Source organism: Schistocerca piceifrons, chromosome 5 (genome assembly GCF_021461385.2).
Source record: "Schistocerca piceifrons isolate TAMUIC-IGC-003096 chromosome 5, iqSchPice1.1, whole genome shotgun sequence".
Classification (NCBI taxonomy): Eukaryota; Metazoa; Arthropoda; class Insecta; order Orthoptera; family Acrididae; genus Schistocerca; species Schistocerca piceifrons.
In genome coordinates this window covers 132,274,356-132,292,820 of record NC_060142.1, presented here as the reverse complement: position 1 = coordinate 132,292,820, position 18,465 = coordinate 132,274,356, and the positions used below count along the sequence as shown (strand labels likewise).

Here is an 18,465-nt window from a genome sequence, read left to right as displayed (position 1 = left end):
CTCGGGCATGGATGTGTGTGATGTCCTTAGGTTAGTTAGGTTTAAGTAGTTCTAAGATCTAGGGGACTCATGGCCTCAGATGTAAAGTCCCATAGTGCTCAGAGCCATTCCTCCTCTGAGTCTCAGTGCAGCTCACAGTAGTAGTCTGCCAAGAAGTTTCAAATGAGTGCACACTCAGCTGCAGAGAAAAAATTCATTCTGGAAATAATCACTTAGCTGTGGCTACACTATTTTCTCTGTAACATGTTTTCTTCCATGAGTGCTAAACATATAAGCTTTGCAAGACAATTTCTGTGAAGTTTGAAAGGCAGGAGAAGAGGTAGTGGCAGAAGTGAAGCTGTGATGGCAGGTTGTGACTAACATTCAGGTGGCTCAGTCATTAGAGCATTTGTCTATGAAAGACAAAGGTCTCAGTTTTGACCCAATGTCCAAATCAGTCTTAGTCTGCCAGCAAGTTTTATTCCTTCTTTAATTTGAAAACTTAATTTAATCTGAAACCACCAGAAAATAATTTTAAAACTTATGTACTCAAATGTTTACAAAAATATTCATCAATGTTCTGAATTGTGTGTCATTATAATATTATTCCTCTGATCAGAAATAATTAATTAAAACTCTTGATATGTATTGTCCAAACCAAACAAATTTCTTATTACCGTTTTATAAGAACAAAACCAGCATGCTTCAAAATGATGTGAAGCATCCAAATTACCTATCCTGTATTCAGTTTTACTTGCTTTTCCTAGAAGTTCATTAATCTTAAAAATCTTTACATTCTCAGCTTTTAATTTCTTTAATAATTTTTCTCTATTTGCTAGAGGTTGTGTATAATTTTCTAATTATTTTGCCAAATACCTTAATTTTTCTTATTCTTCATTACCAAATTGTGCTACTTTCAACAAGTAATTCAGCATAATCTTTTTGCTTCTGATGAACTGCAGTTGTAATAGCTGTACCGCCATCAACCAGAGATGCTAAAGCTCCAAATGCTGCAAACATCATTGGAAGAAGTCCACCTTCATGAAGTTTTTCTTTCTTCTTTGTAAAATATTCTAGAATATTTCTACTAACTGGAACAGATTGTGCTATAAGCAAATTACCATCATTTATAGACTGATTTCTTATAGCTTTTCTCTAAGCATACTTTAAGTAACTATCGAAATTGCATTTCTATAATTCATCTTTTGCTCATTCTTTCATTATAGTCTTTACTTTATGTTTTGGACTTGGAGTAATATAATCAGGAGAAAATTACTTCATTCATCAATTTAAAACTTATAACACCTGAAACCATTATCATACTCTTCAATACCATTGTGCCAACATGTCTCTGTCCGCAGCTCGTGGTCGTGCGGTAGCGTTCTCGCTTCCCACGCCTGGGATCCCTGGCGGGGTCAGGGATTTTCTCTGCCTCGTGATGACTGGGTGCTGCGTGCTGTCCTTAGGTTAGTTAGGTTTAAGTAGTTCTAAGTTCAGGGGACTAATGACCATAGATGTTGAGTCCCATAGCGCTCAGAGCCATTTGAACCAACATGTCTCTGAACTGACTTCACAACCTGTAGTCAGTTGGGCCACCTAGCCAACTGCAAAATTTCACTGAAAGGGCCATAATTTTGCAGAGATGTCATGGTGCAAGGCCTCAGTCTGCCACAGTAGCAACCTGAATTACCTCATACCTTAACCTCACACCACACCACTTCAGCCTCTACACCAGTAGAGATGGTAGCCTGTTTATATTTAAACTGGGCATATCTACCAGAAATGCTCACAGTCAAGACCTAGCAGTATGTTGTCTACTGCCCTACTGCTGTCAAAAAATATTCCATGCCAGCCAACAGACTGATATGTGTCACTCGGTGTCATATACATTCAGCCACTGCCTTTCACTAGCTGCTGGCCTATGTGCTACTTCTAGAAATTATGGTGTCAGAACATGAGCTAGAGCCCTGCAACTGGGTCCACCTCAGTATCACACCAACCAGCCTCTGGGTGTCTCCAGCAGAGATCTCAGATCTCAGACTAGTGGACCAAGCATTTGCGCACTACTCAGCCGTCACCTATTCAGTATACAAGCACCCTACCACCACAGACTCGCATCCGCACACTACTGACACTGCATTGTTTACTGAGGTCCTGGGTTTGGTGCACCATACCACCTCACCTCTACATCACTGCCAGCTTTCCAGTCCTCACTCACCAGTGACTGTCACCATTGGCTAGCATTTCTGGAACTTAGCTTGCCATGCCATTTCAGTCACTGATCCAGTGCCACTGTGGAATAGTTTTCCACATCATGATAATTCGTAATATATTCACTTATTTCTATTCTACCTCATTACTTTCTCTGATGCATAATGTGATGCAACAGATTATTCATCTTCCTTGATTTATTTAATTCATCTCCTCTTGATTTACTTTATTAATTTTCCTTTCATCAATCCCCTGTAGGTATACTATTATTTGAATTTAATTTTCAGTTTTTGGTTTTACTATGTGTTTTGACTTATTACTCTTAATGGATTTTAGATTATTTGGGCTTTTAGGCCCATATAATACAAGTGAAGTTATTAATACATTTGCATATTTTGACAAATTATCAGCATCAAATTTAATACCCACTGCATCTATAACAATTTGTTTTCTGGTTAATAACTTCATTAATCTATCTGTAGCTTCATAAGCTACTCCACGAATTTCTTAATCATCTCCACTCAATTCTGGTCGTAAATTAAAAATATAGTTTAGTATTCCATTAAGTCTTAAACCATAGACTTTATATTTGCTTATGTTAATATACTTTACCCACCCCCTTGCCATTGATGGGATGGCTTGCATGCCTCAGTGATACAGATAGCTGTACCGTAGGTACAACCACAATGGAGGAGTACCTGCTGACAGGCCAGACAAATGTTTGGTTCCTGAAGAGGGACAGCAGCCTTTTCAGCAGTTACAGAGACACAAGTCTGGATGATTGATCATCTGTCTTTGTAACATTAAGCAAAATAGGCTTGCTGTGCTTGTGCTGGAAGTGGCTAAGAGCAAGGGGAAACAACAGATACAATTCTTCCCAAGAGCACACAGATCTATTTATGATTAAATGATGATGGCAGCTTCTTGGATAAAATGTTTTGCAGTTAAATAGTCCCCCATTCGGATCTCTGGGTGGGGACTACTCAAGAGTATATCATCTTCAGCAGAAACAAAACAGGCGTACTAGAGATTGGACTGGGGAATGTTACATCCCTTAAGAAGGCATGTAGATTAGAAAACTGAAGAAGGGAAACAGATAGTTTGAAATAAGACCTAGTGGTAATCAGTGAAATTCGGTGGTAGGAAGAACATGACTTCTAGCCAAGTGAATACAGTGTTGTGAATATGAAACCAAATACAGGTAATGCAGGAGTATATTTAATAATGAATAAGAAAACGGAATGCAGGCAATGTGTTATGAACAGCATAGAGAACACATTATCATAATGAAGACAGACACAAAGTCCACACCCACCACAATAGTGCAAGTTCGTATGCCAACTAGCTCCACTGGTGACAAAGAGACTGAAGATCTGTATGACGTGTTAAAAGAAATTATCCAGATAGTTATGGGAAAACAAAATTTAATTCTAACTGGAGACTGGAATTCAACGGCAGGACAAGGAAGAAAATGAGAAATAGTAGTTTAATATGGAATGGGTACGGGAATGAAAGAGGAAGCTGTCTAATATAATGTAATCATCGCTAACACTTCGTTTAAGAATCATGAAAGAAGGTTGTATGCATGGAAGAGGCATATAGACACTAGAAGGTTTCATATTGACTATGTAATGGAGGAGAGATGTCAGAACCACATTTTAAACTGTAAGATGTTTTCAGGGAAAGATGTTGACTGTGACCTCAATTTATAGATTATGAACTGTAGACTAACATTGAAAAAATTGCAAAAAGATAGAAAATGAAAGAGACAGAGCCTGGATAAGCTGAAAGAACCGTAAGCTTTCGAGTGTTTTAGAGGGAGCATTAGGCAGCAATTGATTAGACAGGAGAAAGGAATACACTAGAAGACGAGTGGGAAGGCGAGTGGGAAGCTTTGAGAGATGAAACAGTGAAGGCAGCAGAGGATCAAATAGGTAGAAAGACAAAGTCTGGTTGAAATCCTTGGATGACACAAGAGACATTGAATTTAACTCATGAAAGGAGAAAATATCAAAATACAGCAAATGATAAGGGCGAAAGGCGAATACAATTTCTAAAAAATTAGATTTATAGGAAGTGCAAAACGGTTAAGCTTGAATTTCTAGTGGGCAACCGTAATAGTTTAGAAACATGTATAACCAGGCAACATTCTGACAGAACTATTTACATCCATGGGAGAGGCAGCCATGACAAAACTCGTCCATCTGGTGTGCAATACATATGAGACAGGACAAGCGAATAATTCCAATTCCAAACAATGTAGGTGTTGACTCATGTGAATATTACCGAACTATCAGTTTAAGAAGTCATGGTTGCAAAATATTAACAAGAATTCTTTACAGAAGGATGGAAGAGCTGGTAGCACCCAACCTCGGTGAAGAAATGTAGGAACACATAAAACAGTACTGACCCTACGACTTCTCATATTAGAAGATAGCTTAAGGAAAGGAAAACCCACATTTGTGGCATTTGTAGTCATTGGGAAAACTTTTGACAATGTTGACTGGAGTACTTTCTTTCAAATACTGAAGGCAGCAGGGGTAAAATACAGGGAGCAAAAGGCAATTTACAAATTGTACAGAAAACAGATGACTTATAAGAGTTGAGGGGCACGAATCAAAAACAGTGGTTTAGAACGGAGTGAGGCAGGGTTGTAGCCTATCTCCAGTGTTATTCTAGCTGTAAATTGAGCAAGCAGTAAAGGAAATCAAAGAAAAATCTGAAGTAGGAATTTATTACAGGAAGAAGAAATAAAATGTTTGACAATTGCTGATGACATTGTAATTGTTTCAAAGCTAACAAAGGAGATGGAATAGCAGTTGAATGGAATGGACAGTGACTTGCAAGGAGGAAATAAGATGAACGTCAACAAAATCAAAACAAAACTATGGAATGTACTCATATTAAATGTGATATTGAGGGAATTACATTAGGAAATGAGACAATTACAGTAGTAGATGACTTTTATTATTTGGACAGCAAAATAAATGATGGGGATCGAAGTAGTGATGATATAAAATGTAAACTGTCAATGACAAGAAAAGCATTTCTCAAGAAGAAATATTTCTTCATTTGAAATATAGATTTAAGTATTAGGGAGTCTTTTCTAAAAGTATTTGTATGGAGTGTAACCATGTGTGAAAGTGAAACAACTAATGAGGATGTTCTGAACAGAAGTGGGGAGAAAATAAATTTGTGGTGCAACCAGAAGAAAGGATCAGTTGGTACGACACATTCTGAGATGTTAAGGCATCACCAGTTTAGTATTGGAGGGAAGTGTGTGGGAGGGGTGAAAATCTTAGAGGCAGACCAAGGAATACTGTGAGCAGATCCAGAAGGATGCAGGTTGCTCTTGTTATTTGGCGATGTGGAGAGCCACATCAAACGAGTCTTCAGACTGAAGACCACAACAGCAACAATAAATTTTAACTTTCATTTACTTATATTTACAATTTTTTCACATTTATACCTTTGTTTATATGGCATTTTTTTATTTGTAGCTACTTCTTCTTTCTTGCTCAAAACATTCTGTACTTCTGTTCCACTGAATGTATTCTCATTCTGTTTCACTAATAATTCTCTGATATCCCCTAAATGATAATAAGAAACCATATTCTTTTCTTCTTTCTGTTTTCTTCAACTGTTTTAGCACATTTTCAACAACTCCTTCGAACCTTCATGTAACTTGTTTGATTGGACCAATAACACAGTGATACTCTTTTCTAATTCTCATATTATGTCTTTGGTTGTTTCTTCCACATTTGTAAAGATCAATCTTCTGTTTTTTTCTAATTTCGTGCTTTTCCTCTGGGTCGTATTTTGATAACATTTTTTTAAGAAAAAATAATGAGAAAGGTTTAATACACACAATTAGTAATATAACTGAGTTACATTTTTTGATTATGATTAATGCTTGAACTTATGAAATCTTTATCCCTTATTTCAGTATTTTACATCATTAAATTTCCTTGCCGAATTTGCTGTAATGAACCCAAATCCAGTATTCCTACTGCACATTTCTTTAAACTAACCAAATTTAAAATCCCAGCCTTCAAACTCATAATAAACATGACACAAATTTATATCATCCTCTCAAAATATATTTGATAATGTAGGATTATAGCTCACAAGTTATTTAGGAACCTTTTAGTAAGTCTGAACGAAATAAAGACAATCTTTTCCTCTCCATGGCTTCCACTAGTAAATAATTTTATCACCAGATTCACATTTCAAATGAGATGTTGAGTGTATCCATATAATTTTGTTATAAATCACCTTATTTATATCATACATTTGACTGCTGTAAAGACCATGTAAGTAACTCACAACTATGAAAATGGGTGCTTTATTTAATGATAAACTACATTAAAATGTTTGTGGGTTATGTAATGGGCAGACACCAAAACATTCACAAGACAAAATGCTGACTACTAACATCTAAGATCTGTTTGTTCTTTTTCCTTGTATAAGTGGATCAATTTCTCACAAAGTAGAATAATACATTTCAGTTTAGAAAACCATCTGAGCTTAAAATTAATAATAAATATAAAGCTTCTTATTTTAAATTGATGACATAAATTGTGGTAAGAGAAATAATTGCAGATAACAGATTTAAAATTTCTTGCCTGACGTGTTAAAAAGATTGATTCAGTTGTGTTAAAAGTACTAACAGGTAAGTTATAAAGCCATTTTTAATACAGAATTGTAAAAAGATTATGAAATTGAATTTCCTTAATATATTAATTTTATTTTTAGAAATTTAAATTTTAGTTTTAAAATTCATTGAATTTACATTTTTATTCTAGTAGGTTCTTCGAAAGATTTAGTTTATTTTACATTAAATTTACATTTTTATTTTAGTATATTTCCTCTGAAGATTTATTTGATTTTATCTTAAATTTATCACAAGAAACCTGGAATTAATGTGAGATTTTTGAAGTTCAAACATTAGAATAGTTTAATTTTTGTCATTTCTAAATTTAATTGTTTTAAATAGTGGAGGGGGGTTTAGATTCAAAGCAAGGGCATTTGAGATTTTTTACATAATACCTTCAGAGATTTGCTGATTAGCTATGTATAAACAACTAGATGGAATGAAATCATCATGAGAAAAATGGGATGCAGAAGTTGATTTGTCAGTGGTGAGTGTTGGAGAAAATAGAGTGCCAGAGGAGCATTGGAAACTATGGAGTAATGAAATAGTATATGGTCGTATTTGTGGTGAATGTAGGGTGCAGTAGAACAAAGTCCATTGATCCAAGATATGGCGGCAGTGGAAATGAACAATGGTATCTACGAGGATGCATGAAAGCACCTTGGGAGAGAACTTTGGCTTATGTGGCAGGAGAGTTTAGCTGAAATACAGAATGTGGTCACTCACAGGGATGCACCTTTTTTTAAAGACAATGATAACACAGCAGAAATGTCTTTAGCGATAACAGTTGGCTCCAGGGAATTGTCAGACTGAAATGGTATGTCAGTGGTGTGGATGAGTATGACCAGGTCAGAATTTTTGGAAGAGGCATTTTCCTTACATTTATACACTGACGGACCGAAATATTATAACGATCTGCTTAACAGCACATTGTTCCACACTTGGCATGCAGTACAACTGCACTTCTAGGCGGCATAGATTCTTTACGTCCTTGGTACATTTCCTCTAAGTACCAGACGTCTATGCTCAGCTCCCATAGTTGCCATTGATTACAAGCAGCAATTTGTGAGAACGGAGCTGGCACCCAGTTATGTCCCACATATGTTCCATCACGTTCAGACCAACTTCGTTTCCAATATATCAGCATGATTTCTCTATCACGATCTTTAGACCACTGTAACACGACTCTGCTCTTGTGACACCACAAGTCCCATAGAAGCCCATGTGACTATTTCCCACAGCATCTTCATAGACTAGCGGCCATGGCGGAATGCATGCTTCAAACAGCCATTCGCCTGGATGTCCGAATATCAGGTCACCAATCATCCAACCAGGCGACAAATTTTCAGTGATCCACTGTCGAATTTTGGTGGTCCCATGCCCACTGTGATCGTGACTGACGAAGTCGTTAGATCAAGCATGTGAAGACATAATGTTCGTTTGCTGAGAAGCTGTATGTTAACAACGGGCTCTGAATGGTGTACCCTAAAGACAATTGTGCTTGCCAAACATTGTTCAATGTTGGCGCATGAACACCCGAATAGCTTCGCCATTTCCGAGATGCTCGCTCCCATGAGCTGGATTATAACAATCTGCTGTTTGCCACAGTCTCATTGAATTTTCCCATTTGCAGCCCCTTATCGTTGGAAGAATGGTTCCCCATTCATCTCTACTTTGCTTGGATACTTTCCTGTCCATATCATGAGTCCAAAACACCACTAGCTGACATTCAGTCTGACAGTGTGCAGCGGTCGTAGTTTTTCACCTGATCATTGTATATCTGGTGGGATAGGTTACAAGTGGTGTGTAGGGAGGGGATTTCAGGTTCGGAAACAGTTTTATAAAGGTACTACATTTGAACTGGGATTAATTGGGCGAGTTCGCTAGTTCTTATAGTCTTGGATTAGATGATTATTCCATACAAGACATTGTTGACAATATTGTCTTTGGGCTGTTGATAATGAATGTTATACATGGTGCCTACAGTGGGCAATGGCACTGCACATTACAAGATATACCACTTGTAATGCAGACTTTGAGAAAATGTCGTTAAAGAAAGTAGAGCTGGAGTCCTAGCTAGTTGCTGATGAGTTTCTGCAAGTGGAATTCAGGACTGGAGCTCCCACTCAACATTCTCTACAGTGTCTTTGGTATCAACAGCCCTGTCAACCTCCATAAGGATATTCAGACACTACAGGTGAAGAAGTTGTTTAGGAGGTGGAGGACTATGAGGAAGCAGGGCTGCAGGATGAGTAAGGATTATGATGATATCAGGGTAGTGTTGAATCTGGGTACTGAAGTCTTTATGATAACAGAGTTTTTGAAAGGTATGAGTTAGGTATCAGTCAGTGCTGTGTCTTTTGATAGCCTAATGTATAAATGTACCACAATAAATCCAAAAGTTCGAGTTCCAATGTTCAACTGGTCATTCATCCCTTATTTCATCTCTAGTTATATTCTGACAACGTGAAAAATTCCAAGATCAACCATGCTTTGAAATCCAGTTAAATCATTTTCCCTTGTAACTGGCTAAGTAAATCAGGTCAACGGTCAGAGAATGGTAAGGGCTCCCTCTAATCTGAGTATTTATAGTAACATACTGCAGCACTCAAACAAGCTGTTGTGTTAAGAACAACTTTACTTTATTTATTTATGAGTGGCTTCGCAGATAGTTTTTAATTTCAAATATTTTCGAAGAACTTTATAGGCGAGGTAAAAAGACATTAGCAACAGCATGCTGCCTTACTCAGACTGTGATCTGGTTGATGAGAAAATGTTGTCACAGAGGAAGCTGATGTGGATACAGATGAAGCTGGCGTGGTGATGGATGGTGTGGGCATAGCTGTTGCTGTTGTTAGGTTATGTAATGGAAAGAGTGTTGGTGGCAGTGATGGAGCTGTGGAGAATGAGGGTGTAATGGCGACTGAAACAGAAAAGGCAGATGAGTTTGTTAGGTGCTCATAGTACGTGTCATTTCGCCTCACACGGCGGTGCAGTCACACTGTACTTCACTTGCCATCATGTCAAGCATGCTGCTTTAGAACATCGATTTGCAAAAGACTGACGCTGCCAGTTTCCATGGCCAGGTGTTGTTGACAGGTGTGGCTGTAGACTATCAGGAATTTTATAAGTGGATAGGATACAATGCACCAAATCAAGCCCCTATTCAGTTCTTGAGTTTTTAAAGAATGTGCCATTCATAGCTCTCAGACGATACCTATGTCATGTGATACAGATCAAAGTGCTGCTTATGTGTACCTTTCCTCACAACATGTCACAGAGCACAGAAATTAAACTGGGTGTAACCTCGTGGCCATTGATCATCTGGAGCACAGAAATAGTAGTCTGGACTGATGAGTCCAAGAATATATTAGTATATACCCAGAAAACTTGTCCAGGTTTGTTTAAAGGTATCTGTTCCATTACAGTATCATTGATAGAACGCAAGCACACCAAAGACACAATCTATTGCATTTGCCAACGGGGCACTAGTCAGGCGGGAGAAAATGGTATCCTTGTTTGGTGATGAACTGATACTTAAAACATGTCTGACATCGTCTCATCCTAGTGAACAATTCAACAAGTTTCTCCCCATTTATGAATGTTGACTTTACTCATATGCAGACACTGTTGGTGTCTTGCAGTTTGAACAGGAAAATGTATAGCTCAATTGCTTCCAAACCAGGTCGTTGTAGCAACACGCTATGTAGTAGATTAGGTTACCTGATTTCTGTCCTAATGAGCAATTGTGGAATGTCACTGACCGAGATGTGTTTGTCTTTATGGCCATTCTTTATTATGCGTAGGTGCTTGTCAACAGATCATGAATTAACTTGGATTCCCAACCCTTTTAGTTCATCCTGATGTCCCATCTATTTTATGTCATCAAAACGAAATTGGGTACTACACGTTACTAGGCAGGAACTTCTAATTCATTTACTCGTGAGTGTACTGGCAGCTGATCTCACATTTACATTTCGTTTGACACGTCTTTACTCAGCCATCTTGGCTTAAGACTTGGTTTTAGAGTTCACACAGGGCAGAACCATATTTACACGCTTTCCATCTTGCAAGCCATTATTAATCAGATTTATTTAAGATTTTGACTGAGTTTCTGCCTAAGACACTTTGGATTAAATTCAGAGAAGTGGGACCATAGTTCATAACTAACTAAACTCCTTGTGGTTTCATCCTATAGAACATGTTCGTATTGTTGCTTAGCTTCAACATAACTAACAGGAATATGTTACTGAAACAAAACTCGATAAGTGTAAGTTACCCTGTATAAAAATTTATTTTTGTTCAAAACACAATGATAACAGTCTCTGTACTGAAATCAATCAAATTAATCATTATCTACTGTCACTAATGTACCACCACAGAGTGATTAAATTTTGTCACCTATAAAAACATTAGCAACAGATACTCTATCAGTGGTCTAAGCTAGATGAAATTTGATGATCACTCTAAAGTTAATTTGATCCTAAATTAGATTTTTCTAGTTCAACTACATTTGGTTAGCAAACCTGTCCACACTTTAACCATTATCAGTTAAAATTACTTAATTGCAAACCCATTAGCTTTGTTTAGTTATGATAGCTTTATTGCAGAATTAATTATTCCTGGTACAGTTGTTTACTCATTGAGTATTGCAAAGCTAGCATCTTCGGCAAACTCTTCTGAGCAGATTGTTCTTTAATTCCTTCTAAGTACGCCAGTAGAGTGTTTGCCTCTCAGCACACATTCAACGCTATGTGTATAGATTTATTGTTGTCCAATACATCGACAATGAGTTTCATTTCCCCCACTCTCTTGTTCAAAGATGTTATTTTTTCCCTGAAGCACAAAAATTTAGACTTCTGTGTTTTAAAAGGTGTACTGATGTGGAGGACGTGGCACTCCTATACTTTCTCAGTAATTTTAATGACTTATCGTTGGTACACTGTTTTACACTCCCTCTCTGCTTGGATTCTGTCACATTATTTTTTCCATGTGTTTCAATTTTTGCAGCAGTCAATACGTTATTTCGATCAATCCCTGTGTATAAGTACAAAAATATAGAAATAGTTACAGTATTATCCACACAAACAAAACTACCTATACCTTTCTGCTGAAGCCACACATTTGCATATCTCCACCATGATTTCCAGGTCATTGCGTAATGCCATTTCCCAACCAGCCGTGTCCATCACATCGAAGATTTCCCTCCTGATGAAATCAACACAAGCTCTCTTGAGCGCGGTGCAGGAGTGTTTTGTTGCGACCACAACCAGGGACACTGCATTGTCAACAAAGATTTGGTCTGCTAACTGCTCTTCACAGTATTTCTTTAGAACACAAAGCTCATAGTTGTCAGCCAGCACCAGGAGCTTGTCACTGACGCTTTCTGGGTGTGGCAGTTGGTCACTGTACATGTAGAGCAGGGCTTCGCCCAACTCCTTATGTGGTGCTCCGTCCATCTGCAGGGTACCATTTGGGGTGTCTTTGAGCTTCTCAGCCAAGACAGGGCTGCGTGCTGCCAGCAGTGCCCTATGGGCCGCCAGTGGCATCCCACCCACCATGAGTGTCACGTCACTGCTGTCAGCAGACTCCAGCAGTGCCACCAGGTCGCCTGCCAGGTCACCCCTACTCTCTTCCGTCTTTTCTGGTGTTTCATTCTTGCTGAAAAGGAGAATTGTGGTATTTAAAAGAACAGCTATTAAGTTTGCAGCAACCACAGCAGCTATAGCTAACATCTGCACAAAAAATTAAACACTAATGAACTGGCAAGGGAATGGAATAAAAATTTTCGATGAACATAATAATTTTCTACTTTTAATTAATGATCATATAAAAATAAATTAAAATTGAGCACAGACGTTCGAAATGCCTTATCATTAAATAAAGAAATTATATACATATATCAGTAATACTGTTGAATACCTAGAAATAAGGAGGTATTTTATTTTCTATTTGATGTTTCAAATTTTTTTTAAAGAATTAACTGATAGCACTTTCATATGTTGAGTAAATAATTTAGAAAAATAATGTTCTTATTGTTAGTTACCAGTTGCATTCGACGATACATTTGTAATTTAAATAAAAATGAAAAACGTTGCTACTAGTAACATTTGAACAAATGACTGTGATTATGAGACTACTAAGCCATGCAGAGAGCTACAAGTAACAAAACTAATGTACCTGAAATGTTTTATACTTAACAGCAATTGGAAATCTTCTAATCTCCAAAGGCAATTTTTTCGTTGTTATTGTTCTTAGTACTCTACTAAATTTAGGTTCCTTGTGAGGTAATATTCAATTAACATGACTTCAGTAGGGTTATGCTATGAGATAAGGTTCAGCACGCAACACTGTCCAGAATTCATAGTTAACAACTTTCTTCAATCGAAGAAATATATCGAATAGGAAACAAATAGCAAGATTTGAATATTGCTTATCAAATCAAAACAGAATTCCAAGTGCATCTTCATAGAACTTGCCTATCACAGCCTCTGAAGCCTCGTGAAATGTGGCTCATCTGCCATATTGTAAATTGATTCATTCCTGCAAAAGCACTAAGTACTCAAATCACTATTTATACTCTTATGAACAATTGCATAATTGTTTTTATGAATATGTTGATTGATATCATTTTGCGTATTACCTATTTGCCAAATTCTAACTTTCAGTTCTGCCAACCCTCTACTTAGGGATTATATTTTCTAGACCTGGTAACCTGCCACCTGTCACTGGTTCTGATATGGTACTGAACTGTTCCAGGGACTTACAATTACATGAAAATGAAGACGAGTTAAGAATCGAAAGGTGTGAATCAAGCAGTTATCTGCATTAGTGAATGATGGACTGTCATACAATATGTAACAGCATCAACAGTAAAAATCATGAATTGTCTTCTTGTAATCTAAGAAAACATAAAAATTATAAATATTTATTTTGTATCTCACTTCCTCATTTGAATTAAGTCTTTACGATAAGTAAATTTATTAGTACAAATAGGGCTGTAGCATCAACATGTTACAGTATCATACCCATAACATTGTAACTGTGGCATTCTGGGGGCACTGTAAAAATGTTTAAGTGGTATAGGAGTTTGTTACATTGGTTATCAGCCTCTTCTTTAGTTTTAGCGATTAGTGTAAATAAATTTATTTTGTCATTTTGCTGATATAGAACTCAGTTTTATCACAATAAAGTCTTTTTATACTAATTCACAATTAGAAATGAAGTTTATGTGTAGCTGAGAACAGCTGTAAGCTTAAAGGACATAGTATTTTACATTCGATGGAGAAGTGGAAATATCTTTAGGTTTGCCCCAGGGAAGTGTTGTGGGATTCATATCATATATTAAGCACCTGACAAATAATATTAATAGTGTTCTTAAATATTTTACAGATGAGGCAGTTAATTGTAGCGAGGTACTGTCTGAAAAGAACTGCACAAATACAGGGTGAAACGCCTAGAACTAAAAGGAATGTCTATTGAGGTGCTTTTTTCACAGAATGAATTGGTAGCCGGGCGCTCGTGTTGTTAGTCAATCTACAGCTTTGTAATAATACTTAGAAAGTATATTTTTATACAAATGTACATTTTTAATGGAACAATGCCTGTTGACACTAACAAACTAAAAGTAGGGTAAATTAGGAGGTCAGTGGCGTTTATTGCAAGATTTTAGTGCGAGTCGTTTAGAAGACATCGTATTTTGGAAGTGTTCCACACTGACACTTCTGCTATACCTGTGGTAGCACACACCAAAGAACAACACAGCTGCATGTACTAGTTACGTGGATTCTGGCCGGTAACGAGACAACTGACCATCACCGGTTGTGTTCAGAATGACCACCGACATCGGCAATACACGCTTCCTGTCTAGTAAGGAACGACTCTTGCACACATGCTGGCATTTTAGCAGATATGTCCGAGTGGGGGGCAGTAATATGTCGTTGCATATCATCAGGTGAAGTTGCTATGTTCTTGTAGGCGACGTCTCTCAACTTTTCCCACAGAAAGAAGACTAAAAGCGTTGAATCCAGGGAATGGGCCGGCCAAGGTACAGGTGCTCTGTGACCAAACCAACGATTTGGAAACAATTCGTGAAGACGTGCGGTAGTACTTCGTGCACTGTGCGGTGGGCAGCCATCATGGTGGTGCCACAAGTTCCACCTAGTCTGCAGAGGAACTTCTTTTCGCATCCGTTTCACTCCATGGATGTTGACGTTCCACCTGACGGGAACTGTCGGGAGATCAATAGTGCATGTTTCGGGGGTTTACATGGCCCCGATTGTTACATTTGGCTTCGTCATTAAACAAGACACATGATACATCTGGAGTGTCATGTCTTAATGCCCTTATACAGAAGTTATCACGATTCTCATAATCGTTTCCATACAGATCATGATGGAGAGAGATGTGATACGGACAGAACCTTTGTCGATGGAAAATGCATAGGACACTTGCCTGACTCATACAACTTCCTTGTGTGATTGCATGGGAGCTAACGCGCAGCAAGAACGGCAGCAAGAACATTAGTTTCTCACTGTTCTGTCTTTACTTGTTTCATTCTGTTACATTGTGTAGGTGTTGTCCGACCCTGGTAGCTGAATGGACAGGGTGACGAATTGTCAGTCCTCTGGGCCCGGGTTAGATTCCTGGCTGGGTCGGGGGATTTTCTCCGCCCAGGGACTGGGTGTTGTGCTGTCATCTTCATCATCCTATCATCCTCACCGATTGCAGGTCGCCGAAGTGGCGACAAATTGAACGGTCTGCCCGACGGGGGGGGGCTAGCGATGCGATTAGATAAATAAAGTACAGGTGTTGGTCTACCACTTTCACATAACTGGCTGAAGAGGTTTATAAATAATTGCAGAGATGGTTAACGTTTATTGGGGTACCTTGCGGCACATGCCAGAACTGCGTCCTTCCTACACACCATCAGCTTGTCCGCTTTTTCTGTATTCGTAAATTCCATCATCTACTCACGATCTAAACTTGGACTGCCACACGCTAACTGACTCGCAAGTCGCAATGCATTCAAGGCACACACAAGTACAGTGTAAGTAAACACAACAACATCGTACCCAGCAATTATGCACGTTTCATGGCACACACGAGTTTCGGTGTAAAAACTTTTCAAAATACGATATCTCCTAAACGATTCGCACTAGAATCTTGCAACAAACGTCACTGACATTTTAAGTTATCCTTATTTTAGTCTGTTAATCTCAATAGACATTGTTCCATTAAAAAAAGTGTGTGTCTGCACAAAATGGAAATGAGCGTATGGCATTGTTGGCCTGAAGGCCCCATGAGGGGGAGTTCGGCCGCCGTATTGCAAGTCCTTTTTAGTTGACGCCACTTCGCCGACTTGCGGGTCAATGATGATGAAAATGATGGTGATAGACACACAACACCCAGTCCCCTGTCGGGAATCGAACCCTGGCCCCTCCGTAATAAGCGGAACCGCTACCGCTACGCTACGGAGGCGAACTATGTCTGCACAAAAATTCACTTTCTACGTATTATTAAAATCTGTGGATTGGCTAACAATACGAGCCCCTGACAACCAATCCATTTTGTGAAACCAGCACATCGGTAGCACTTACCATTTTCGCAGCATTTGCAGTGCCGGTTTTAGGTAATTCACCCTGTATATAGTCAGATTTCAAAGCGCAACAAATATAGTCAACCTTTTTTTAAATATTAACAAATGTAAAATTGTGCACCAGAAAAGGTTTTTCTTTTGACTAAAACATCACTGAGTAGGAATCATTCAACCAATCATACGATACCCCTAACAAGGCACCCCTTAAGTGCGTGGTCGAAATGGCTAATTACGTGTACAATATTCGGCGCCTAGAATATTGTCTACCATTCACCCGCAATATTGGCTGCTTATCGTACAGGGGCCGGTACTGGAGGTATCCAATGGTGGGCATAGCATGAGTCTACAGCGTAGCTGAACTGTTTAGTCGCCGAGTAACTAAAATGGTTCAAATGACTCTAAGCACTATGGGACTTAACATCTGAGGTCATCAGTCCCCTAGACTTAGAACTACTTAAACCTAAGTAACCTAAAGACATCACACACATCCATGCCCGAGGCAGGATTCGAAACTGCGACTGTAGCAGCCACGTGGCTTTGGACTGAAGCGCCTAGAACCGCTCGACCACAGCGGCCGGCCTCCGAGTAACTCACAGCATTGCTAATGCGCTAGTGGTGCTGATACAAAGCAGAGTAATGGCAACGATACTCAAGCAAACATTGCACTTTGTCTACAACAACAGTTGCCGAAGTTGACATTTCGTCAAAAAGGAACCCACGGAATTTTACAGAGTGAGAAAGAAGTGGCAGATGGAATGTTAGCGTTTCTGCAAGATGAGTCAGTGGCTTGTGTGGTGTCGTATATACTCGAATGTGCGGACAACGTACATGAGGCGTATAATTATGACAATACGTGCTTAAAAAGTGAAAGTGATGTTGAAACACGTCGAGCTATGTAGTTCATCATCCTTGTCGGACAGGGAGCCACAAATCCTGTCTACAGTAGAACGTAATAAACGCCAGTCGTTGTCCAAGGAGCGGGTACTAAGCATAATTACTAACATGGAAGAGCATCCACAGTATTATGAAAAGATTTAGAATAAGGCTACAGCAATATGATCTTGTAGTGCATGAGAAAAACTACGGATAGCCAAGGGAGGACAAAGCGCACTTGTTACAAAAACTGGTGCTTGCGCGTTTCAAGAATTCTTAATACAATTAACAGGATGTGCATTGAGTCTAGTTTACACGACGACATTGGGTTGCGCCACTCGTTGAGTGGAATGAGTTGCACGCAAGTGGTTTCATATATGACTGTAGACACGGCGACACCAGTATACACTTCAGTTTCGTCGTTTTGTGGGTCCCTGAGTCGTGTCTGAAATGAAAGTTTTGGCAGCTGCACGTCGCACGAGTTGTGATGGAGTTAAAGCTTGTTTCGTGGAATCGCTGCATAAGAAAAAACTAAGAAACGTGTTTCGATTCGTGACTGGATGAAGAAAAGACGTCAGCTCGGTTCCTCAGTAACCTTGCTGAAATAATTTATAACTGAAGATCCAAGAAGTTCTTTTAATTATCTTAGAATGTCACCAGAACCGTTCACGTTTCTTCTAAATAGAGTTAATTATGTGATAAGGAATAAAGGTACTGCAATGGATGAAGCACTGTCACCAGAACTGAAGTTACATATCATATTGCGTGCAATACAATCGAGAACACTCGGCATGTTATAAGACACGGTTTTAGTTGGTGATGACGCTATTTCATTAACACCAATAATTATTAACATTAACAGTCATAATTATTAACATTAACAGTCATAATTATTAACATTAGCAACAATAATTACTCGAAGTAGGCCGCATTAGGAAGAGAATAGTTTGCAAACTACTCTCTTGAAGATAGATCTTTACAGTGGCAATATTTCAAAATTCAAACATATGTGAATGGGCAGCACTGCAGCGACGTTTTAAATAGATGAATATGGAATAAAGAATGCAGCTTCTTGAATTGTATAGCCTTTCCTCCTGTCAACAATATTCCTTAACAAAGAGATGGACAACTCGAACGATGGGATTTTAGT

At 38.5% G+C, this 18,465-nt stretch overlaps 1 protein-coding gene across 1 annotated transcript in view; it reads right to left on the bottom strand.

Moving 5' to 3' along the window:
- Positions 1 to 11,425: 11,425 nt before the first annotated feature.
- Positions 11,426 to 18,465, bottom strand: part of LOC124798562 (TD and POZ domain-containing protein 1-like) — a 41,720-nt gene continuing 34,680 nt past the window's right edge. The window contains exon 3 of the mRNA XM_047262020.1: positions 11,426 to 12,505. Within this exon, the coding sequence (XP_047117976.1) occupies positions 11,938 to 12,505 (568 nt within the window). The 3' untranslated portion in view covers positions 11,426 to 11,937. The remainder of the gene's footprint in view (positions 12,506 to 18,465) is intronic.